At 37.2% G+C, this 26711-nt stretch overlaps 3 protein-coding genes across 3 annotated transcripts in view; 2 read left to right on the top strand and 1 right to left on the bottom strand.

Annotated features, from left to right (window-relative positions):
- Positions 1 to 10358: 10358 nt before the first annotated feature.
- Positions 10359 to 10682, top strand: LOC122089641 (cucumber peeling cupredoxin-like). Its single transcript, XM_042659355.1, has one exon. It carries the CDS (start codon positions 10359 to 10361, stop codon positions 10680 to 10682), a length of 324 nt encoding a protein of 107 aa, XP_042515289.1.
- A 6047-nt stretch (positions 10683 to 16729) lies between these two features.
- Positions 16730 to 17599, top strand: LOC122088692 (cucumber peeling cupredoxin-like). The gene is made up of 2 exons (XM_042658011.1): positions 16730 to 16983; positions 17111 to 17599. Exons 1-2 carry the CDS (start codon positions 16800 to 16802, stop codon positions 17419 to 17421), a joined length of 495 nt encoding a protein of 164 aa, XP_042513945.1. The 5' UTR covers positions 16730 to 16799; the 3' UTR covers positions 17422 to 17599.
- A 6987-nt stretch (positions 17600 to 24586) lies between these two features.
- The window catches only part of LOC122088690 (protein DMP9-like), a 7630-nt gene continuing 5505 nt past the window's right edge, over positions 24587 to 26711 (bottom strand). Inside the window, exon 2 of the mRNA XM_042658008.1 lies at positions 24587 to 25419. Within this exon, the coding sequence (XP_042513942.1) occupies positions 24650 to 25411 (762 nt within the window). The 5' untranslated portion in view covers positions 25412 to 25419 and the 3' untranslated portion in view covers positions 24587 to 24649. The remainder of the gene's footprint in view (positions 25420 to 26711) is intronic.

The raw sequence follows: 26711 nt of genomic DNA, 5'->3' as shown, positions 1-26711 counted from the left end.
TTATCTAAGTGAGAACTCTCTCTCTCTCTCTCTCTAACCATGTTTATAATGTTGTGCAGTGTTCAATTTCACACATGGGGAGCGCGACGTCGGTGAGTTCTTAAAGGCAGATTATGAATCCTGCACTGTTAACGTGAAGAACACCATCAATGGTCTCATCGAATCATCAGAAATATTAATCACTATTGAAACAGCAGGAGATCAGTACTACACCTGCACCTACGGCTATCACTGTCGAAAGAACTAGAAGCTGACAATCATCGCTTATGGTACTCCCATCTTGTCACCTCCACCACCACCTAGCTCTGCCTCTTCTCTCACTGTTGCCGGTTTTTCTCTTCTTCTTCTGCCATCCACTATTATCGCTTTCTTTTATGAGAACATTTTATATATTGATCACCATGTGTTTTCTCTAGCCTCTTCCATGTGCCAACAAATCACATTGTTATTTATTTATTTTTTTAAACCTTCTATTTTTTTATTTATTTTTTTAATATATATTTGTAATCCAAGGGATAGTTGAGTTGGTAAGGGACCTTCGCCTCAGGATGCGTGTGGTTCTGAGTTGATGAGTATGACCCGATTCATGCAACTGTGGGGTCAGAATAAGTCTACAGACTAGTCAAGCCGAAAGCCCACTGAATACCTGTCTTTAGGGGGAAAAATGTATTTGTATTCTACAGTTAATTAATTAACCATCCTGGTGACTCATTTTTTATTGGATTGTAAATTTTTTCTTTTTTTTTGGGGGTGTGGAGTTGGAGGGATGGGGGAGGGGTGGGTGAGAATAGGCAGGAGTTTCTGTAAAATACATACCTTACTTGCGACCATGGTTTAAAAAATAGGATCAAATTGGATTGTAATCGAAAAAGATGGACATGATATCTGATTCTGATTGATCTAATAATTATCCGCAGATAAGGAATAAGGATAACGGTTCAAAATTCTATTTTAAAAAATAATAAAAAACAGGGATAAATCCATTCAATCTAATCCAATCCCTATTGGCTGAGATTGATATCAATTTTAAATTCTTGCTCACACCTAATTAAAGATTAATTTTAAGAGGAATTATCACTCCCCTCCCCTGAACTTTGGGAAAATATCAAGTTCCCCCACAACTTTTTAATTAATTCACTCCCCTCCTTTGAAATCAAAAGATTCTACTACTCATTAATACCTGTTAGATTTTGTTGTTAAGTGTCTAACCTAATTTTATAAATATCCTAAATGCCCCTCTACTTAATCGATAAAAAGAAGAAGAAGAAGCCAGCCCCTCTTCCAACCACTTCTTTCTTCACCGTCGCTGCTCACGAATAAGACAAAGGCTACTCCGTCATCTTTACCATCGCTGCTCACCGAGAAGCCAGACCTCTCCAGGTGAGTCTTTCTTTAGCGTCGCTGTACACCGAGAAGTGATTGCATTCACACACCCATAGCATAAGAAGAGGTCCAGAAGATCGATCCTGGATCAATTTAGTTCCAAAAAAAGAATACTCAGGTACCAAAATGTGCAGTACTAAAATCAAAAACTCTAAAAATGAGAACAATGATAGAAGTAATCAAGTGAAGATCTGTAACACCCAAATAGATCAAGATCAAACAAACCAGAATTGCGCACTCTAGACTAACACAAACTAATGGGTATGTCTAAATGTAACCGACCCAGTTACAAAAACCTTGTAACCTAAATTATTGTGTTCCCATTATTTTGTCATTTTGTGATTGTTTTTAAGGCAAAAAAAGTAAATTACTGTGTCCCATTATTTTGTCATTTCGTGATTGCTTTTAAGGTCAAAAAAGTAAATTCAACCTCAATTTTTGAATCGTTAATTTGATTTAAATGAAAAAACGAAGGGTATTTTTGAGAATGAATACACTATTCCCAAACATCTCGAACAAGCACTCGCCCCAACTAATTGTCTTCCTCCTCACGAGTCTTTCTGTTACCTTTGCTGATTTTTGTGGCATAAAGTTCGGCGAGATCATCTCTAGTGAGTCAGGTAAAGGCTCTCTTTCTTCTCGGCGTGTCCAATGCTTTTCTAGGTTTTAGGGTCTAAAACTTTTGGTGAACTTCATATTTGTTTTTTGAAGTTTAGAAAAAAAACCTCTTCCCATAAATTCATATATCAATTATATTGTAATAATTTCTATTGTTGTGCATTAGAGATGAGGTCGGTAAGATAGTTCTAATCATCTCTCTCTCTCTCTCTCTCTCTCTCTCTCTTCAAAGAAATCAATTGTATTAAATATGCTAGTGTTTTCAAGAAAGTTAAAATCCTAGGAAGATGACAAATGGCAATATTGTAGGTTTTTTTTTTTTTTTTTCATAAAGCAATATCATAGGCTTGGTACTACTTTACTGACGACATGTGAAATTTTGTAATTATAATATATTTTATAGGTTGATTCTAAGGGTTTTGGAATTGATTCTGGTCAATTCCAATTTGATTTGGATTTGGATTGATATTGGTAGCTATTGATTTGATCTCTGATTCCGTGTTTAAAATCGATTATAAGGTTTATAGGACTAGATCTTGGATCTTAAGATTTGAGGATGATCCTAGGGTTCTTCTCGGTCCGATTTTGATTCGATTGGATCAAAATTTCTAGGAATTAGTTCCAAGGATGTAGGGGACGGTATCAGTATCGGTCTCTGTCGATGCCTATTCGATACCAATCCGGATCGGATGGGATCGGTGGGTATAAGTCTATTTTACCCCTGATTTTTATAAAAGGTACTACTTTTTATCTATTTTACCCCTGAAACGATCCGAATAATCGATCCGGATCTAGGATCGGTCTCAGCCGATACGACCGATCCCAAACCTATACTTGAAACTATCAGTTCGATCTCCAATTCCAAATTTAAAATCCCTAGTTGATTTGGCTAGTTCAGATCAATCCCAATCCCAATCATTATAGAATGGCATATCTAGGATTTTTGGAATTGAACTATTGGTTTTTAGAATTTAGTGTCAATTCTAGCATTATTGTGATTGATTCGGATTTGAAGCCAAGCATCGGCAAGGGTTAGGGTTCCAACAAAATTGGTGCGGATAGTCTCCACCTTGTGGGACTCGTACCAATCGACGTTTGGTCGACCAGTGACACCAGCAGCGTTGAAGATATGAGTGGGCCGGAGGGTGCCGATGTTCTCTAACGAGCTTCGGTTCTCAAGTCGACCTGCACTGTAAGCGAAGTCGATTCCCTGAGCTTGGCAGAGCTTACCAAGCAGACCTCCAATCCAACCGGTCCTGCCATAGATCAAGAACTTCAATGGCTTATCAGATGCAGATCCATTTGCTCCCAAACCCACTAGAGATTGAAGCTAGGATTGATCGAGAAGAATAGATATCAGAAGAAAGACAGAAGAGGCTGCAGAGAAGAGAAGGGAAGAACTGGAAGATACTGGGATCGGATCTCAGCTCTTCTCGGTGAAGAAAGAGTCGGTAGTAATTGATTAGAAAATGAATGAAATCAAAGTCCAAGAATGTTCGATTTGTAATTTAAAAAACCCTTTTGTAAATGTACAAAAAACCAACACAGTTACTTGTCATTCCTCAATTGCATCAAATGGCTCAACAAAGAAGTAATAGAAGTCATCTTCTCCACTTCCAAATATTTGCCGAAACTCCTCTATATCCAGAATTTACTGTTTCCTTCCTCTTCCTTTCTTGCTGGGCTGCACTTCTGCCTGTTCTTTTCCTGACACTTTTGCTACGTCCACTGCAGAAAAGGTTCAATTGTAGAGCAATATCAGGTAAAAAATGGAGTCCAGTCACCTGGGTTCTCCGTGCACAGTGACGATGAAGATGGAGTACAGTTGCCTGGGTCTTCTCGATGAGCAGCAACGGGGAAGAAAGAGGCGCGGATATGAGAGGGCTGGCTTCTCGGTGAGCAGCGACGGAGTCTCCTGTGTTTCTCGGCGACGGTGAAGAAAGAGGCGGTTGAAAGAGAGGCCGGCTTTCTCTCCTGTTCATCGATTAAGTAGAGGAGCATTTAGGATATTTACAAAATTATGTTAGACACTTAAAAACAGAAACTAACAGGTACTAACGAGTGATAGAGTCTTTTGATTTTAGGGAGGGAGGGGAGTGAATTAATTAAAAAATCGTGGGGAACTTGATATTTCCCCAAAGTTCAGGAGAGGGAAGTAATAATTCCTCATTTTTTAATGTCATCTTCTAGGCATCACTATGCCTTGTGAATTATATACATCACTTCATTATTTGCCAGACATGAAAAGAACTACTTTAAACATTTTTGAGAAAAAGACAGAAATGCTAGCGAGTTACCCAAGAATTAGGTATGCTAGCGATTGTAGACCATTAGACGAAAAATAAAAGATCTCAACCGTTTATAAACCTATAAACCGTTATCCTACAAAACCTAATCAATACCGTCGCTCCACTGTCTTCTTTCCTCTTCTTCTTCTACCTTTTCCCTTCCTCTCCATCTCCACCTCCCTTCCAAAAAATATGCCGATTCCTGCTGCCCCTCTCTTTCTCTTTCTCTGGCCTAGTCGCCTCCTCCCGCGAGCAAAGCAGCAGGATTCAAGCCAAGATAGATGATGATCTACCGATGGAGATGATCACTGACTCTAATTCTTGTATCTGTGACGTCTGCCGTGAAAAAATTGGCAAACATGGTTGTAGGAGCAGTACTTCCCGGCAAAAAATTAGTCGCCTGAGAGAACTCGTCACTCAAAATTGGTTGAAACCCAAAACCATTGGGGTCGGGAAATTCCAACCCTAATTCGTATCCTCTGATGAGCTGTATCGAACCACGAATTCAGACTCTGATTAAAGGAAGAAACCGCCACATTTAGGGAAAAAAGAAATTCACCAAAACAAGAACTCTTGAAACAATTCCCAACAAAGCCCATTCGAGAGTACATTCAGGAATGTAAAAACTCAAGCCAGTTGCAGGGTCTTTTTTTTTATTCAGTTAGTTAAAAAAGTTTGTAGTAGGTAGGAGCCAAATCGGTTTGGCATTGTCGAAGCTCTATTTCATCATGATCTGAAATTGTGGAGCTTGGATTACGATGACAATACATCTAGTGGCGGCAGCTCCAATAGCCCGCAGGACGAGGCGGATCTGACGGAGGCCTTCACGGTGTTTGACGAGGACGGTGACGGCTTCATCTTGGCCCAAGAGTTGCAAGAGGTCTCAGAAAGCTCGGGATGCCGGAAGGCAGAGACATCTGTCGAGTTGAGCAGTTGCAAGGAACGGGAGATAGAAAGAGGAGAGAAAAATGGTGTAGCAACGGTGGATTGAAGGTTTGAATGATTTCCCTCGATCCAATGGTTGTATCTAAGATTATCAAATCTTATGGTTAAAATCCCAAACTTTTGATACAACTTAAGTTGTTACACTCCCAGTAAACTTATATCTACCAATAGCATCCAACATTTAGGCACGATTTCACAACTAATACAAAATGAGAACTTCCTATGCTACTTTATCTATGGTAAAAATTTTGCTAATATTTGGATTACAAGCATTTTCCTACTACCCAGACTTGCAGCCAAAGAAATTCGGGGTAAGTTGCAATCCATTAAATCTTTAAAATTTGCACAGCGAAACAGAAAACAATGACAAGGCAAAGACTGGCCAACATTACTTCACTCTCCATTCTGACCTCTGGATGTCGTGTATGCCATGGAATAGCCTGAGACCATCTCCACGAAAGTTATTGTTGATGGTAATTTGATTTTTGAACCTCGTTTGGAGAAAGGACAATGGAAAGGATTTGGGGTTTTTTTTTTATTTATTATTATTATTATTATTATCAAATCACAATGTTTTCAAAATACATATGTTTGGAATGTTTGGACCAATTTTTAAGTCATTTGATAAGTCAAGTCCTATAGAGACTTTTCAGTCATTTTATTAAAAAAAAAAAATTTTTTTAGCTAAAATTCGGCAATGTATATCAATGAAAAATAAAAGTGATGTACAAGATTTAGGTCCAGACCCCCACCTTCGGTATGGCCATCAGCAGAAAGAAAGAGGGACTCAAACAATTGAACAAAGATCCACCCTCGGCCATAGCCCATAGGTTCTCAACCAAAAAAAGTGTTATGCATCTAATCCACCATATGAAACCGATCCCATTATTTGATATATTTGCTGAGTAAAAATAAAAAAAATAAAAAAATCTAAAACAATAATACACATAGTTTTAAATTTACAATGATAAATTACAGAAATAAAATAATAGGAATTGTAGAAAGGAAATGATATCAAAGTAAGGAATATTGATTTTCTTAACCTCCCCATAGACGTCGGAGATCAAATCTCATCAGAATCCATTCGATGAGAAATAGGTGGTTGGTTTCAGATCTAAGGGTAAAAAATGGAGATCAGGTGCCTTGGCAAATCAAACCTTGCTTTAATCCATTCTACTCCACAAATTAGATATGGGTCTCCTAAAGTGTGAAAATTGTCTGCAGTCGTTGTATTGATGCAGTAATGGTGGTTGAGTTGCTCTTGGGACATGTGCCTAGATGTTCTCAATGGTTAGATGTTCATTGCACCTCATCACTCGTTTCAAAGGATGTGAACTCTCTCCTAAATGACTTGTTGATACAGTATGTACGTACTTTGGAAGCCGTTTGGCTCACAGTTTGGATGGAACCAAACTCCTGGGCTGGCATGGATTTATTCTGACTGGCATCCGGTGAGCTTCAACTGGTGCTGATTCATCCTCTTCTGGTGCTGAATGAGCCGAATCGCAACCACTCGTGAGCGGTCCTTCAGGTACTTTTGGCACAGTCTCGAGCCGGTTTTTGTTTTAGATCGAATTAGGTAAGGAGGGATCAACCCGTTTTTTATATTTTTTTAATTCTTTTCTTTGAAATTAAAAAAAAAAAAAAAAATTTGAGAACTTTGAAAGCTTAAATTAAATTTCATGGTCCAAATTGTTTTTGAAAGGAATTCCTAGTTCAATGGCTTGAAAATTGAAACCATTTCAATAATAATTTCATTTTGACCATGTATCTTGCATGATCGAAAATGGATTAGGCCGGTCTCAAGGTCATTTGACCATAATTTGACTAGGTAAACATTCTAAGTTATTTTGGTAATTTCTAGTCAACTTAATTTAATTGGGTTCCTTAGGATGATCTCTTTCATTGTCTTTGGCTGATAAAGAACTCCCTACTATGAAATTAGACCTTAGACATTGTTCATATCACCCATTTATCATCACCATGCTTGATTTTCATGTCATAAAATGAGGTGCCTATAACGGCCAATGGGAATGAAGTGAAACAGTCAGACATTATCCCACAGCAGGTGCTTCATTCTGAGACGATAGGTAAGCATTTCACTTGAATGTGTGTCAGTCAACAAAAATGAGCAAGATACTCAAGTGGCTGAATATTTTGAAATCAGGTCTCACAAAAAAGATATGATAGACAAAGACAATCTACCCAATCAATACATATATATATGATTCTCAATAGGATAAGTTACATGTATGAAGGATTGTGAGTATCCAATTCACGTCGAGGGAAAAAGACCATTGGATTGTTAATTTTTTATAACCCTTTTTTGCAGTGGAAGATTTTATTATGCAAATTAATTATCATAAGAAATACGCCACTATAAGAATAAAGTAAGACTTACCTTATGCATATAATTTTTCAAATAACACACTTGGAGTGTTGGCATTTGAATCACAATCAAGTACATCAGCAGTAGAAACATTGTAAATCAATCTCCCATAATACTAACACCTTATTTTAACAAGCCCACTCATAAGTCCTTGCACTTGCCTTAACAGCCACACTGATAGACAAGGAAATACTCAACACTCAATAATAATTGTATTTAATTACCCCCTATAAGTGCAAACCAGGCTTATTTGTAAATCAATCTCCCATAATACTAACACCTTAATTTACAAGCCCACTCATAAGTCCTTGCACTTGCCTTAACAGCCACACTGATAGACAAGGAAATACTCAACACTCAATAATAACCCACACAAAGGTAAACAAGATGAAAAGGAATTTGAGAGTCTTTGGAACAAAAGAGGCTACATGAATGCTTGAGATCGAAAGACAAAAAAATCATTTTAACAAAGGAAGCAGGGACCACTCCTACAAATAGAGGAGTGACACTTCCTCAAGACAAACTTCCAATATATAAAACTTCAAAAGTCAAGCCATTTGAGAAAAAGAAATTTGAAAAAGGAAAAGATATAATCATGTGAAAGAGTCAATGGATCAATGTTTAACACAATAAATACTTGCATTTATATTTTAATTCGATCCCCATGTTGAACAAATAAGCAATACAGCAATCCTAGAAGAAAGTGTTCATATTTGTCCATAGTTGAGAACAAGTAAAGGTGTAAATAGGTAGTTACATGAAATGTAACACTTATAACAAGCACACAAGAAAATGTAATTAATTGATTTAATCCAATTTAAATGGATACACATCAAATGTCAATAAGCCCAACACTTGAATAATTATACCACATTTAATCGGAAACAGAAGAGGAATGGATAGCAGAATGTGAAAGATCTATAAACAATTGAGTAAACCATTTGATACATTCTCTAGAAATATCTGTATATTTTGGTTCATGTTCAATACGTGCAGGAAGCTAGGGGATAGGGAGGTGGGGACTAGGATGGATGGAAGAGATAAGGTGTTGTGGTAGTGGAGCACGATGAGTTTCGATGAAAGAACTGGTTCCTATTTCTATTAATAAAAAATAGATGATTGAATCATGAAAGGGTATTTGGGTGTTTTATATTAATAGGGGAGAAGAAGAGGTAAGAATTTTCTTTTATGGAGGAATCAAATGTAAAAATTTGAAAAAGTAAAAAAAGACGTAAGTATAGGGGAGTGGGTGAAATTTTCCCAAAAGAAACTAAAATGAGAATCAAGCAACAATTTTTTTAATTTTCTGATTTTTTAACTTCCTTTTAACTTGTAAAGCTCAATCCCTTCAGACCATGAGGCTAAAAATTATCCATTGGAATGGTATTGGCTCCCCTGGATTTAGTATTGTTATCGATCTTGGTCAACAACAATCCAAATCGATGGTACAATCAATAAGTAGTGACATGTGACAAACAATTAAAAATAATAAAAATTTGGTAAAATCCATATTGAATCAAATAACACCAATATTAATATGAATCGATCAACATGAGTAATCCAAAACTGATTATTCATTCATTTGTTTCCTCCATTAAATGCGCTCATCTTAGGTAACTTAGGGAAGTTGACACGAATACAATTTATAAAATCTAATTTCACGATAAATGCTTTTGAGTTTTTTTTTTATTGGTAGAAAATGTTTTTGAGTTGACATTTACAAAAGGGACCACTCCTATAAATAGAGGAACGACACTTGCTCAAAATAACTTGTCAATAAAATATCAAAAGTTTTGACTTTTGAGAACAACAATAAGATTTGACTTTTGAGATCAACAATTGAAAAAAAAAATATATGGTCATGTGGAAAAGTCAACTATAGAAAACAGTTTTGACTTGAACACCAAATTATGCTTGTATAGTTTATTGATTTTTAGATATGGTGATTCCAGTTTATCTCTTGTCCGAATTGCATGATGAAAACCATTTGACCTATCCATATAATATTTTTTTATTATTTATAATGGTTTAAAATATCAATACTGTTTTGGAGTAACAACCTCTTATTTTGCCTGTATCTAGGAGAAAGGTCAATTGATTGTATGGCTGTGAGAGTCAGTATCTAAAACTTGTTCTTCTTTATTTTCAAATATACCCTTCTTCACCTTTGTAATGCCAAAATGTAATAAATGTGTTAAAAGCTGACTTGTACAATCAGTACGAGTAGCAAGTCTAATCTCTAGAATTAGGACCGCAAAACAGAAGACTAGTTAAAAAAAAAAAAAAAAAACAAATTGCAAAAATAACTAGTCAAACCACTTTCGAAAGCATTTATCCATCCAAAAGCCAAGGCATTATATATCACATCTCCAGGCAATGCTTCACTCAGTCGCATCTATAAAAACTCAATCTTGGTTCACCATTTCTGCACAAAAGCTGTGACACTAGAGGGAGGAACTGGTGACCACAGGTGATCACAGAGGAAAATGTGGCTTCTTACATGGGTTGTTTGGTTGGATGCGTGTTTATCTTAGCGATTCTGCTTCAGGGAGCGGCCGCTAAGACAATCTATGTTGTGGGAGAGTATAGGATGGACTGTTCCTCCTTCTAACTTCTTATATCATAGCTGGGCTGCCAACCGGACATTCATGGTCGGAGATTATATAAGTGAGTATTAATTCTCTCTCTCTCTCTCTCTCTCTCTCTCTCTCTAACCATGTTTATATTGTTGTGCAATGTTCAACTTCACATATGGGGCACAAGACGTGGGTGGGTTCTTAAAGGCAGATTACGAATCCTGCACTGTTAACGTGATGAACACCATCAATGGTCTCATAGAATCACTAGGAATATTTATCACCATTGAAACAGCAGGAGAACACTACTACACCTGCTCTTATGGCGATCACTATCGAATGAACCAGAAGCTGGCAATCATTGCTTATGATAACCCCATATCGTCACCTTCACCCCCACCACCACCAACCTCTTCCTCTTCTGTCACTGTTCCAGGCTTTTCTCTTCTTCTGCGATCCATTGTTATCGCTTTCTTTTATTAGAAAGTTTTATGCATCACCATTTATTCTCTCTAACCTCTTCCATGAGGCACACGCAAATCACATTGTTATTCATTTTTAGGGAAAATTATTATCACTCCTCTATACCTAACTTTATTAAAACTCTTCTACCTCACTTTTTTCTAATACTCTCCTACGTTATTTGAACTTTGACATCTCCATCTCTCCTGTTCTTTAAAATGCCCAAATTACCCCTCCTATTCACCTATTAACTGGTTAACCCTCTTTCCCTTTCTTGTTCTTTTCTCTCTCCCCATCGTCCTCCTCCTCCTACAAACAAGATGACAGCAACCCCACACCGCCCCTTTCCTCCATCCCCACCCTCACCCTCACCCTCACCCTCAAACCTTTTGTTTGACTTTTATTAATTTTTTTATGTATATGTTCTCTACAGTTAATTAATTATCCTAGTGACTCATTTTTTTATTGGATTGTAATCCCAAGACGTGAATATCACAAATTTTTTTTTAAGGGGTGGAGGGTGAGAGGCCAGAAATTTTTGTAAAGTGCATACCTTACTTGCAACCAATAAAAAGTTTTTTTTTTTTTTTTTTTTTTTTTAAATATCTACTCAATTTTTTGAAATTTTTTATCTTACACTTTTTTGTATTCCTATTAGTAAGGACAAATTATATCAACCTTGCAAACTTATAACTAGAATATTGTCTCATTCTTATGAATTGATTAATTTCATTCAACTAAAAAACATAATGAGAGACAAATAGAATTGACGGGGAAGGCAATGGGGTAACCGAGAAATGTACCCAGTTAGACATAATGTGGAACAAATTCTTCCCCTCTTGGATGAACCTAGTAGGAAACAATCAAGTATAGCTCAATGGGGCAATTCATCAAACACAATATGTGCACTAATCAAGCTCTCAAGAAAATAGCCACAATGCACAAATCAGTAATCAAACTTATCAAATGCACAAACACACATCGACACAATCGATCTAATGTGAAAAACATCCCCAATGAGAGGAGTAAAAACCACAGGACCGTAGTCCACAAAAATCCACTATCTTCAAGTATGAAAATACACAAGAATTTTCTATAACTGTAATTAGAGACATACAATGATTCTACACATTAAGTGCAACATACCCTTGGCATACATCATCAACAAAATGAATTCCCAAATGAAAGAAACAAGAAATTGAAGAGATCTCACCAAAATAGGGACAATAAAAACATTGCTGAAAACTGAGTTAGGAACCTCCAAACAACAATCACACCTTACCGAATGTAGACCTTCCGATTGAGCTCTGTAAGACAATGGTCGACTATTTTCTAACCCAGATTTTTTTGTTGTTTCTCTTCTTCTCTTCTCCTATGAATTTTCTGATTGCAACCGTTCCTTACTTCTTCTTCTTTCACTTAACCCTATTATAAGAGCAAGGTCACAAGAGTAAATTTCCATCTATACTCTTGTGACAAAAATGCCCTCCTTATGGGCCTTAAACAAACATGGGCTTCACCTACAAGGTGAGCATACTTGGGCCAATACTTGGGCCATCCCCACAAGGAGGGAAACCCAACCCAACAAATCTCCCCCTTCTGACTATGTGGAAGGATTCTTCATACCAACGATCAAATGACAAACATCAAGCTTCTCCCTTGGTAAGGCTTTTGTCAACCTATAAGAACCATTATGATCTGTATGAATCTTCTCAATTTCTAGCAACTTGAAATTTAGAACATCTCTTATCCAATGATATCTCATATCAATATGATTCGACCTAGCATGAAAAGTGGAGTTCTTACTAAGGTGGATAGTACTTTGACTATCACAAAACAGCACATAACAATCTTGCTTGAAACCAAGCTCCTGCAGAAATTTCTTCATCTATAGCAACTCTTTACAAGCTTCTATTTCTACAATAAACTCTGTTTTGGTAGTAGAAAGTGCAACACATTTCTATAGTCTTGATTGCCAAGCCACAGCACCATGTGAGAAGGTGATCAAGTATTCTGAAATAGACTTACGAGAATCAATATCTCCCGCTATATCTGCAATCATGTAACCAACCAACAAGGGTTTTTTATTTCCAAAACAAAGTTTCAAATTGGAATTACCATGCAGATACTCCATAATCTGCTTGACTGCATTTCAATGCTCTCTCCTAGAATTTGAGAGAAAGCGACTAACTGTGCCAACTGCATGAGCTATATCTGGCCTTATGCAAACCATATCATACATCAAACTTCTTATTGTTGAGGCATATGGAACTCTTTCCATGTCTTTCTTTTTTTCTTCAGTAGAAGGACTCTGTTTGATGCTCAATCTAAAGTGAGTAGTAAGAGGAGAGCTAACTGCTTTAGCTTTGTCCGTCTTGAATCTTTGAAGCACCTTTTCAATGTACTTCTCTCATGATAACCATAACTTCTTAGCATTTCTATACCGGATGATTCTTATGCCAAGAATCTATTTTGCTGGCCCTAAGTCTTTCATTGCAAAAGACTTGCTCAACTGCTTCTTCAACTTGTCATTCCTGAAAGCATTCTTGCCAACAATCAACATATCATCTACATAAAATAAAAAAAAATTAACAAAATCATCATCAGAGAATTTTATTACAAAAACACAATGGTCAGAAGTAGTTTTCTTGTAGCCTTGCTCCCCCATAATTGATTCAAACTTCTTGTACCATTGTCTTGGTGCATGTTTTAAGCTATAAAGATTCTTCTTCAATCTGAACACATGATCCTCTTTTCCTTTAACATTGAAACCTTCGGGTTGCTCCATGTAAATTTCTTCCTCTAAATCACCATGAAGGAAGGCAATCTTTACATCCATCTGCTCAATCTCTAAGTCAAGCCTAGCTGCTAAACCAAGAACCACATGAATAGATGACATCTTTACAACTGGAGAGAATATCTTAGCAAAGTCAATTGCTTTTTCTTTAACTGAATCCCTTGACAACCAATCTAGCTTTGTATCGTGGATAAGAGTGTTCTTCTTGTTTCACCCTATACACCCACCTATTCTTCGAAGCCCTTTTGCCCTTACGTAATTTCACCAACTCAAAGTTGTGATTCTCATGCAATGACTTCATCTCATCTTGCATGGCTTCAACCCGCTCATTTTTGTGTTCATCTTCCATTGCTTCTTCAAAACACTCGGGTTCTCCCCCATCAGTTAATAATACATATGCATCTATAGAGTACCATATGGAAGGTTGTCGGTCTCTAATAGACCTCCTGAGTGGAATCGATGATGGAACTCTGGTGTAGGTATTTGCTCATGAGAATTATCATTTGTCTCAACTTGTATGGGAGCATCTGCATCACCTTTAACTTGCTGATCATTTTGAATTTCATCTCCAACCTGCTTTGGCACTGGAGATGGAGGAACCAGATCAAAGTCAATCAAATCACCACTGGATTTAGGACTTGTCTTTTCGACATTATCAATATCATGTATAGTCTGTTCTTCCATAAACACAACATCTCAGCTTCTAATGATTTTCTTGTTGACCCGATCATATAACTTATAGCCAAATTCATCTTGACCATAGCCCACAAATACTCACTATTGTGCCTTGACATCAAGTTTAGACCTCTCATCCCTGGAAATATGCACAAATACTTTGCATCCAAAGATACGCAATTGATCATAAGAAACATCCTTACCTATCCAAACTCTATTTTGTACAACAAGCTGTAGTGGAAAAGATGATGTTAGATTCAAAACATGCACAAGTGTACTTAAAGCCTCCCCCCAAAATGTTCTTCGTAGCCTTGCCTGTGAAAGCAAACATCTAACTCTCTCCACCAGTGTCCTATTCATTCTCTCAGCCAAACTATTCAACTGAGGAGTCTTTGGAGGTGTCTTTTGATGTTGAATACCCATTTCTCTGCAATAATGATCAAATGGTCCTGAGTACTCTCCTCACTCCTCACCCTTCTAGGTTAAGCACTGCTACCACTCAGGTAACTCACCCTTCTTTTTTATTTTATTTTATTTTTTTGGTAAATATTGGATCGTATGCCGTGGGCATGAATTTCAAAGAATGAAATTTAGTTGTAACCGTTGTGCAGTCAAAGAAATTGGGTTCAGTTAGATCGAAACCCTCTATAGGGAGCGGATCTGGAAAAAGTCGACAGAGGCTACTTTGGATTGGAGAAAAATCGTCTGTTTTTCTTTATCCATGTTTTTCTTGTTTTGCTACATTCAGAAGGTGACATGTGGCATTACTTTAAATGAGCGGTCAAGATTAAGTTAAAAACCAAACTGGATGTAATAACCCTCACCCAACTGAATTAATCTTAACCGTTGATGACACGTGTCATCTTCTGCAACTAGCAAAACACAAGAAAAACAGGAATTAGAAAAACAAACGATTTTTATCCCTTTGGATCATACATGTGTCACAGGACACGTGGGCCGTCAGATCATGTTTCGATTGGGAGATGGGTTGTTGCTCCAGTCGGGAGTATGTTCTTCCAAAGAAACCATTTGTCTCAAAATTCATTTCCCCCTTTTCTTCTTTCTCCTTCTTCCGATCCTTCAAATCGCGGAGGCATAAGCCTCGATCTAGGGTTTCTCCGCCAGCAACTACACTTCTTCTCCGGGTCTGCAATTACACTTCTACTCTGCAACAGCCCCAATCTTCTTCCTCTCTCATTCGAAGAAAGGCTTCGATCTGTTGTCTGGCATGGCATCCAACAAAACTCCAAGCAATGAATTCTCCTCAGACTTCTTATACAAAATCTACAAAGCTAGAGAATCAGAAGAGCTGATTCTTTTTGGATTCTTTTTTGTGTGCTTTCATGGCTGCATTTACAGGTCAAAACAGATAACAACGTATGAAATAATTAGGTTTTTTTTTTTCTTTTTAAGTTTTTCTTGGAAAGTGGGAAGCTCTCTTCTTTAGTGTGATTATGTGGTTAAAAAACCAATACAATTGAATAGACTGATTTGGAGAGTGTTTGGGAAGAGAAATTTTGTTGTTTGTGGGAGTTCGTGTCTTCTTGGAAGGAGCTGCGAAGAAAACAAAACGAAAATGGTTAATGGAGCAAAGGAGATCAGAATGAAAAGCGCATGTGAGGATTCAAATTTATTGCTTGGAATTTGAGGAAGAAGAAGAAGAAGAATAAAAGGGGGGAAAGATTTTAAAAGCTACGGTTTCTCAAAACACCCTGCTTTTGATCCATTTTGGGAGAGAAGATACGATCCGTTTCGCAGTCTCCGTATAGGCCACGTGTCACGATCCAAGATCCAAAGTAGCCTCCCCTGCTTTCGCCAGATTCACTCCCCGCAGAGGAATTTGATCCGGTTCAGTTGGGCTTCTCAACTTCCGAAATACCCTCTCTGAGTTTGTAAAAATTAATCATTTTCTGAGGAGAGAGTTTTTTTGAAGGAAGTCCTTGCACCGGCGTGACTTGCAGCGGCCAATTGAGGAAGAGAGAGAGGATGCCAACGGTAGATGTAATACCATAAACCATATGAGCAGGAAGGGTGATGGTGAAGGTCATGGGCAAGGCGGAGCTGGCATAGCAGAGATGACGGCATCCGTGACAGCTGATGAGTGAAGAAGGATGGGAGGGTGGGAGACGGCTCATATTGGTAACCGGCTTTGTCTTTTACAGCCATACGGAAGATTGAAAGGAAAGGATGGCTCAGATTAATCATTAATAGATCAATGGTTGAGATTAATGTGGTGTTGGGACTCACCTGCATATGTTTTTAGAATTTTAGATATGATCATTCTCGAGACGGGATCCAGTCTTTTGTACGAGAATCATTCTTACAGGGGTTGATAATCCAGTCAACAATTGACTCTATAATATATTTCGTGTGTCTAAATTAATTGATGAGAAGTGTTTGACCATGTCCATTTTATTTTTCCCACTGAGGAGACTAGTCAAAAAAATCAGTCTACATGAATGACTAGTCCAAACCCTTTGGAAGTCTTTTTTCCGTATGCATAATATGTTCATGCTTCAGGTGACTTAATCAAACTACTTTTGAAGTCTTTCTTCCGTATACATATCGCAACTATAAAAACTCAATATTGGTTTTCACATTTTTGTTAGGTAACAGAGACTAGAGGGGCAAGTAGGTGGTGAACACAGATAATTATAGACGAAAAGATGGCTTCTTGCACTGGTTATTTGCTTGGATGTGTTTTTATCGTAGCAGCTCTTCTTCAGGGAGCAACGGCAGCTCAGACGATCCATGTTGTGGGAGACAGTATAGGATGGACTATTCCTCCCTCTAACTTCGCATATCAAACTTGGGCTGCTAACCAGACGTTCATGACCGGCGATGAGCTAAGTACGTGAGAAATCTCTCTCTCTCTCTCTCTCTCTCTCTTTATACCCAAGGTGCCAACTACGGTAACCCTTGGGGTTATCTCTCTCTCTCTTCCTAATTTGGTGTTTATTATATTGTTGTTGTGCAGTGTTCAACTTCACAAATGGTGCGCAAGACGTGGCTGAGTTCTTAAAGACAGATTATGAATCCTGCAACGTCAGCTTGACGAACGCCATCTCCCCTGTGTTCGGGTCATCCTTATACATCACCATTGAAACCGCAGGAGAACACTACTACACCACTACTGTTGTCGATCACTGTAAAAAGAATCAGAAACTAACAATCATTGCTTATGGTACTCCCATCTCGTCACCTCCCAGCTCTGCCACTTCTCTCACTAATGGGGGCTTCTCTCTTTTTCTTCTTCTGCTGCTATCCACTGCCATTGCTCTCTTTTAATTTATTAGAACGTTTTTTATCACCATGTGTTTTCTCTAGTCTCTTTTCCATGAGGCATACACAAATCACAATGTTATTCGTTTTATTGGGTTTTTTTTTTCTTAATTTATGTATTTGTATTATACACTTAATTAATTATACTGGTGACTCCTTTTTTATTGGATTGTAATATTTTTTTTTGTTTTTTGGTTAATTTTCTCATATTGGGGAAGTGTTTTCTGCGTGTAAGGGCTACTGGAAATGAACTAAGAAACATCAATATAAAGGCCATTTTACATTTTATGAGAACGCACCATATGTAGGCATGAATTTCAAAGTCCATGGTTCTCATTTTAACATGACATGTGACAGTGTACGAAGGTGTGTAGATTTTCAACATGCACCAATAACTGGATGAAGACATCTCTCTCTCTCTCTCTCTCTCTCTCTCTCTCTCTCTCTGACCTTAGTGCAATCTATTATTTTTTTATTTTTAATTATTTAAATTATTTCTTCTTATTAATTTGAAAAATACCTATATAATATGATTTCATATGAATCCAACATTAATACCAACTCTTTCTCTCAATTATATCATGATCAATATCGATATATGTATTGGCATATCAAAAAATGGGAAGAAAGAGTCAATATTGTCCCCAAAGCACCTAAAGAAAAAATATGCATAGAGGTTAAATATATTGATAGGTAGGGAGGAAAGTAGGTAACAGCCAGGAGGTTCGAACTTGAGACCTCCTAATGAGCATGAGTTTCTTGCACACCACAGCTCACCAACTGCATTAAGCAATTGTTGTTCCCCTGCACCATGTTTGTTGTTCCAGCGGATCTGATCAGGAAAAACGGATTCTGCCCTCCACTGATTCAAGAGCTTGTACATTATGTAGTCTTTTATTAAAAGAAACAGTTAGGGGTCAAAGGCCGACGGCCTATAGCTCTAATAGCTAAGAAAAGGCATGTGGTTCTTCATTGCAGGCTAGCAACGCTATAAAGAAAGAGTGTAGGACTGTGAAAACAATTGCTCAGGAGCAAACCATCCATGTGCATGATGCCAATGGCAAACACATCTAGTCAGAGCCAATGGCAGTCCGCACTCCAACCATGGTCTTAAAGGAAATGGAATCTAAGTAAGCATTGGTGGAGAATATACTTCGAAGCATTTAAAAAAAAAAAAAATTGATAGTTATTGCATCAGACGTGATAGGATTGTTCTTAAGACACCTCAGCACAATGGTGTAACAGAAAGGATGAATCACACTATTGTAGACAGAATTAGATGTATACTCTTAACTTGTTTGATTTACAGGCACACTGTCCGTCTAGAGTATTAGTTTGGTTGTTGGTCAACCCTTGGTTATTACTCTTCTTGGGCCTTGTTCTCTCTATTCCACCATGATTGTTAATGCTCTATTCATAGTCTTTATCACTGACCGGTCTTTATCCGTCTAGTGTTGTTGATGTCGGGCTCCGTGGATCGTCCGTAGTCTCCCAAGTGCTCATGTTTTTCATGGATTTCTCCATGAAACTGTTGATCCCTTTCACTTTGCTCATCCTGAGTGACGAGCGAAATTTGAGCTTACAACATTTCTTGGTGATCGCTCAGGGACATGAGGAGGCCTGTCAGGGCCGCTTAGAATCACTTGTCGTGGGATGAAAGCCATTGCACAATAGAACGTTAGTTTTATTGCTTTATGCAATACAAATTGTTAAGAGACCTCTCAATAAAAATTGCCTTAAACGAGTTTTCCCTTTTTGTAAAACTATCATTAGTTAATTATCTATTTCTCTTATAGTATATTAGTTTTCTTAGATTAGGAACGTCTTCCTTTTTCTCTCAAAATTCCTTTTTAATTTCATTTATTTATTTATTTTAAACCCAACTTTCGCTTCTCCCACATAAGATTTCTCTTGAGATTCTTTTATATTTTATATTTGAGAAAAAGAATCCGGCTAGTTTGATGTAGCAAAAGACCGCCCTGCCACCCCTTAACGTGCACTGAATATTCTTCTGCACACTCTCCCATTGGTTCATTGACTTGGTGTTTTCTATGCTATACCAGTAGGGTCCTCCCGCTCTTTATATTTTATATAAATTGATTGTGGGTAATTGTCCACAGAACAACAGAATGTGAAGTTTTTAAATATCACAAAGATAAAATATGAGTCGACCATTTTTATGATTGTTTTGATCTAAACCGTCTATTCTTATACAACATGGGGAGAGTACATATATAATAATTTTTAGAGTATTGGTATACATACAAGTGGATATACACATAATGCATGCCAATACAATGAGAGTTATTTGATTGATTTAGATTTTGAAATTTGATGTGACTAATTTAGATTGTGTCCTCTCTATCCAATGGTTGAGATGAACACATGGTCAATCCACAAAACTAAATGCCTTGGGTTGTTGGAAAAATAACAAACCCTTGAGACACTAATAATTCACCATCTATTAATCATAAAATCAACAACTCTTTTTTTAAGGGCAAGTGTTCCCTAGGAGGAGTGTGGTTTCTGCAGTGTGATGAGAGAACATAAGGAAGTAGGGGTGTGAATTTCAGGCTCGCACCGTTCAACTCGATTGAGCCTAACCGATTAAAGCCTGGCTCAGCCCAATTAATAAACTTTCCGGGCTTGAGCTCGGCCAATTTATTAAACGTGTGTTCGTGGTGCAACCCTCAAGCCCGTTGGGTGCCAAACTTGAACCGACTCCCTTAAGCCCAACCTAACCCGACCCCCTTTATTACTAATTGAAATCCCCCATTTTGCTCATACTATGTCACTACCCATAAACTATAGTTACTAAACTACTAACAGTAAAAAGGTAAAATGTACAAATCTAGACTATTTTGAGTTATGACAAAAATAGTGGCTCATCTTAATTTTAGAGGTGGAGAATGGATATATTATGTAGATATCCACAACTTTGAGACTCTATACCCTAATTTTAGGTTGGCCAGAAGATGATTTTAGAATCACAAATCATCTTAATAGAATTAGAGCAAAACCAAACAATCTTTTATCTCAATTTTGAGATTTATGGCATCATTTTTATTGTATTCCCTTTTAAGCTCATTTAGGAGTCTAATTTTAAAGATGGTCGTTTAAAGCCTGTTTACCTGTTTAAAATTAAACAGGCTTGTAGCCCCATTAAGGGCTATTTATGACAGCTTGATTAGATTCCGATGTTGATCGACTCGATTATCAACCATATCATGCCCGTTTACAATGCAATCTAAAAATTGGTCAAGCCCTATTAAGCTCGACCACTTGACAACCCTACGAGGAAGCATCTATAGAGACATCATTTTTATTTCATGAGAGATAGGCCGGTCATTTTTCCTCCCCATCTGTCAAGACGTAGGGGTCACATTCTTCTCATAAAAACCATTTTCCCTTTTTAAAATGATCGTTTCCTTCTCTTTCTTCTTCTTCTTCTTTTTTTTTTCCAATTTAAAATTTATGTTCCCATACATTGCATGTGTTAAGCTAATAAAAAAATAAAAAAGAAAAAATGGTTCCAACTTCCAAGTTCCAACAGGTGGGTGCAGATTCTAATATATAATCAGAAACAGGTCATAACGGCTAAGGGCCATCAAATGCCAATAATAACCGTCAACGTCCAGCATTACTAGATATATATATATATATATATATATAAATATATTATATTTAAGGGCTTAAGAATTGTTCAATTTATAATTTTATGCTCTAATTATATATTAATTATATTTTAATATTTAGTATACCCACAAGTGAAAACCAGAGTGGTTAGATATATAATATTATAAAAATTGATAATTGGCTGGTTTAGGTCAACATTCCATGTGATTGCCTATGTGTGGCCAAGTGGGAATGCCCATTTTGGTTTTAATATCCATCTTTGGTTGCTTACAAAGAGAGGAAAAACAAACAAAAAATCCATATTTGGGTGGTAGTGATTGGGGAATGTTTGGTGGTTAGGGTGCACATCCTCTGCAATGAACGGTGAAGTGTGATGAACATCGAAAGATTAAGAACATTTGGTTACACGTCCCAAAGGGCTCTCAACCACTCGATACTCACTACACTGATGCAGCAGCTAGAGACGATTTTCACATGTGGCAGTTATGGCCAACTGGCAAATGACAATGGAAATGGTTAGGTTTGGACTTGGGCTGAGCTTATAATTGTTGGTGGGCCGACCAGAAGCCCATATTAGTAGAAGAGGGGCCCAGGTTCTCACTCCTAAGATTGACCATATCCAGCTTTGAGGCTGGCAATTTTCATGCAGAAGGCCCACCAAAGTTTCGAAAGGAAAAAGTAGTTAAAAGTCACTCGTACTTTCAATCCAATATGGAAACTCATTAAACATTAGACTAAAACTCATTCATATACCAAGCGGGTCCCACATTAGCCATTAGGCAGTGGACTATACTACAAGATTTCGCTTTGGATCACAAGCCCATTTATCTGACGGGCCCATGGTTTTAGATATTGGTATCGGTCTTTATTGGCCATATCAGACGGTTTTGCCCTCAAAGATACTAATATTGTATCATTTTTACATTTTACTCTCTGTTTGCACTGTATCAGTGGATTGTATCGGTATTAGTATCTGTGGATACTGATACATATCAGCCGATATGGTCAATACCAAAAACCCAATGGGCCCTCTCGGATGAATAGTTCTTTTATAAAAAAAAGGAAAATTGGTAAAATGACCATATAACCCATATACGGGATGCAAAGTGAAAAGGGAATGCTCTTCCATCTTTCACAATGGTCCATCCCATCGCATTCCCTATTTTGGTTAGTTGGTCCCACTCACAATGCCCTTTTAAAGTTCCAAAAGCCACAAATCTGATTTAGAAAGTAATCTTCCAATGTACGTTTCTATAATTAGGATTTACATTGTTAAACCATGTACCTTTGACACCAATGGTCAAATCAACGGTTCTAAAGCTTTGAGAGCCCCTTGATGATTTTATTAATTGGAAGAGTGTTTCGACGAGTGGAGTGCGCGTGCACAAGGGCTAATAGGATTGCATGAGAAAGTATCAATGGAAATTTTTATTTTATGGGGGCAGGTTAGCCATTTCATCTCTATGTTTATAGGTGTAGGGGTCACACTCCCTTACAAAAACTTTTATTAATTTTAGGAGAAAAGAACATGTGCCCCTTGTGTGGCTCAACTCTCAGACATAGTTGAAAGCAAAAAAGACCACCCTATCCCTCACCTAAATGCCTACACGACCTCCAATTGGCTTGTTCACTGATGTAGTGGCCACGCAAGTGGGCAGGCGTCCCTTGCTTTTTTTTTTTTTCATGTGGCACACACTCAGGCTGTGTTTGGGAGTCATTCGAAAAAATGTTTCTGACATTTTTTTCACTTTACATGAATAAGAAAACGGAATCTTCCATTTGTTGTCCACGATCCGTTTGTTGTCCATGAAATGAGAGATGTTGGAACATGGTAACTATGTTCCAACATTTGAGTTTCGTTCCGAAATGGAATTTTGACACATTAACGAAAAATTATGATTTTGACACAAAACGTCGTTTCTGGAACAGAATGACTACCAAACACAGCCTCAATCAATTCAAACTTCAACATAAATAAATGGATTTAAAAAAAAAAAAAAAAGAAGAAGAAGAAGAAAATAAAAATGGTAAAATATGGATTCGCAAGAAGAAAAACTATTGAAGTTTGATTATCTACAATCTTTTTTTTTTCCTTTCTTTTGTAGAAATTATCTAGAATCATGACATGATATTATGGGAAACAAATTAACTTTCCTAAATCAAATAAAAATGGTAAATATGGGATCACAAGAAGGAAAACTACAAAGGTTCGGATATTTACATCATGTTATTAAGAATAAAAAGCAAATAAAGAATCAAATTAATCAACACTTTGACACTCTGGGGTCAATAATAATATTTAAAAACAAGGTTACAATTTTACAAATTAAGAGATGTCGATGCGCAAAGCCAGGGTGCTTTGCCTTTCTAGAAAACACAACTATTTTTATTTTTTTTGGATTCAATACCAACATCAAAATGGATTGATTAACTTGATAAAGAAAGCAAACATAGTGAGGGGTGAATTTTTTCTCTAGGATATCAAGATTTGTAAGTGGACAGTAACAATGATGAACATTAATGCTCCCCCTCAATATATCATAGTAATGGTTTCCAAGATGTTTTATTCTTGAATGTCCTTGTATTGGTTATAATTCTAATGTGTAAGTATGCACGTGCAAGTTTGCTAGTGTATATATATATATATACCTTAGTGGACAAAAATGCCTTAATCTACCTAATTAAGTTATTCTAGAGAAATCATGTCATGGAACAAACATATTAATTTTATTGTTTTTTCAATAAAAAAGCTAAAGTTATTATTGATATTCCCTAATTAGTTGTGAGCAGCAAGTAAATCCCCTTTACTTGACTGCACTTCTCAATTTATTCTCCATTTTGTTACTCCAAATTTGTGTCTTGTAATGCCCTAACTATAGAAGCACAGATAAGCCCTTTTTATTTTTTTATTTTTACGAGAGTGTTCCCTAAAGACGACGTGGATTCTGCACCAACACAAGGGTCAACGGGAACTCTTGTGGAAGCATCAAATCAATGGGATTTCCACCTTTAATGGTGGGCAAGGTAGCCATTATGACCTCCCATGTGTCTGGGCTGCTTTTCAAGGTTATTTTTCCCTTTTTTTAGGAAAATTATCATGTACCACCCCTAATTTTAAATGTAATTAGGTGCCATGCATAATATCAGTAGGATTTTCAAAATACATCACCACAAAAAAAGTCAAAAGTCAAATGTAATCACTTATAATCTCCGAGAGCAGATCAGGTCTTTGTACGAGAATCATTTTCATACGATCTGACCCTATGGTCAATTCCATCTATGCGGATCAGCCCATAGGTACGAAGATCTGATTTACAATTGTAATTTTCAAAGGTATAGAATAATAAACAATCCAACATGCACTCAGAGGAAAGAAGAAGAAGACGACTAATCTTCAAATGTAGTACTTACAATCTACTAATTAATTAGTCATACCATGCTTTACTATATACAGGTGATCATGCTAGCTGAGACAAAGTATACAATATTTATTACAATCTCTCTCTCTCTCTCTCTCTCTCTCTCTCTCTCTCTCTCAGTGCATAGTACTTAACAGTCTTATCTTCAAGGGCTGCAAAGTGCTGTGAGGATTCTCTAGTCAACCACGCATCCCTACACCGAAGCGAGTGTTGGGGAAGATAAGAACCAAGCCACTACAAATAATACTAAAAATTATAGGCAAAGTCTTCATCACTTCCGCCATTATTACAACTTCATGTTCAGGTAACAAACAACCCGTTACACGCTTATCAGATAATGCAAAGACTACAAATACAAGAACAGACATGATTGCATGGATGATATCTGTGTCCTGTAAGGTATACTTCTCTCCCTTCTTATATTTTTTCTCAAGGTCAGAAGTGAATACTAGCAACCCTTTTCTAGTCACAATGCCATAGCAAACTCTCCTTCCATCTTTATAACTATCCACCAGCTGAAATACAAAGCAAGAGGTAACACAGAGAGCTAGGAGAATGATCATCATTATAAAGTTCACTGTATCACACTTGCCAGTTTCAGTTATTGGCCCAATAAGGGTGTTGAAGATCATGACTGTTCCAGTGGGGAGGAAATTAACCAGCATAGCTGTCTTTGATGGTGTTTCCTTTATTGATGAAGCTTCATCAGTTGCTTGAGATCCTCCAGTGTTTGTTTTATTAACAAGCATAGATGTATTTGATGGTGTTTGTTTTATTGATGAAGCTTCAGATTGATCATGAGATCCTCTAGGGTTTGTTTCTTTTGTTCCCCTTTCTTGCATTTCGATATCCACCACTAGACCATTTAAACGAAGATCTGAATTTGACGATTGTGAATTAAAATGTAAGTCTGGCATATGCTTTGATGATGGTGAAGACATGGCAGAATCTGCAACAAGGGAAAAGCTCATAAAATTTAAATAAATGAAGGGGTTTGATCAATATTTGTCATTAAGTAAGGTTAGTTCATGGGATTTGGCTCTTCTCCTGAGCGCCCATCGCTCAGGTCTTGCCCATAGCTTTCTGGTCGAGTGCCACGTGTTCGGGCGGTGATCTAACGGTTCTTAATATTTTGTTTTCTACGCCTTTGTTAGCACCTCGCTCTCCGCACCTACTCTCAAAATGTTGGATCAACGTCTGGACATATGGCACTCGCCCAAGCAGCTATGGGCCGACCTGGGCAATGAACACTCAGGAGAGGAGCCGGATCTTAGTTCATGAGTATATGAACTATTATATATGTAGAATAATTGTTCCATTTTTGCATACATTTGGACAAAGTTTTGACTGTTTTTTTATAGAGTGAAACTTACATAATAAAAATGTGCAAGATCATTTATAACATGGAACATTTCCACATCTACTGTTGCATGTCATGTGGCAAAATTCTGAACTTATACATTAAGGTAAATTCTTCAAGGTGCAAGAGAAATGCACTAAGTAATATCCATTCAAAATAAAATTCACTCAAAATTACAAAGTAACTATGATGGCATTTTGTAGGCAAATTAAATTCTCAAATCCTAGCTTCTACCCCTAAGATCCTATGACTGAGATTACAAAATAAAAGAAAAGAAAAAAGGTAGGGAAATCTCACTATCATGGGGGTTGCTATAAAAGTTATTTCTTATGTTGTCCAAGATCTTGATGAAAGCTCAAGGTCTTAATGCAAGCTCCAAAGTTGAACTGGGCATATGTGAAGTTTTTACACTTTCCCAGGCTAGCTCAAATACTAAAGAAGAGTTTAAAAGTTGAAAAGTCAAAGAGATGATGCTGTAGAAATCCACTAAGGGAGCTAAAGGGATACTCCCACCTAAGAATATGTGAGCTAACTAGTTCTTGCACAAGCTAGACTGAACTGGACTAGGTTGGTTCTTCCTTGGTCCAATGGTATAGGACTAGCTCTTAAGTCACCCTCGTAGGCCTTGATACAATCGAACCATTGTAGCATCTTAGGGTGATCGAATTGGTCTTCAAATATTTCAGTCATGTGAACCAAACTTGCATCACTTCTTTTCATCCGATCATGTCCACCTGATGAGTCAGAAAATTCAATTGATTCCCCCTACCAATGGTTACCCCTTTGCTCATATTTTTTTTTTTTTAGCTGTGTTGTTTGTTTTTTTTTTTTTTTTTTTTTTTTTTTTTGGGCTCACGGTGTGGTTGGCCCTGTTTTCTTGG

The sequence above is a fragment of the Macadamia integrifolia genome, chromosome 9, assembly GCF_013358625.1.
Source record: "Macadamia integrifolia cultivar HAES 741 chromosome 9, SCU_Mint_v3, whole genome shotgun sequence".
Classification (NCBI taxonomy): Eukaryota; Viridiplantae; Streptophyta; class Magnoliopsida; order Proteales; family Proteaceae; genus Macadamia; species Macadamia integrifolia.
This window is presented reverse-complemented; position numbering and strand designations above follow the sequence as displayed.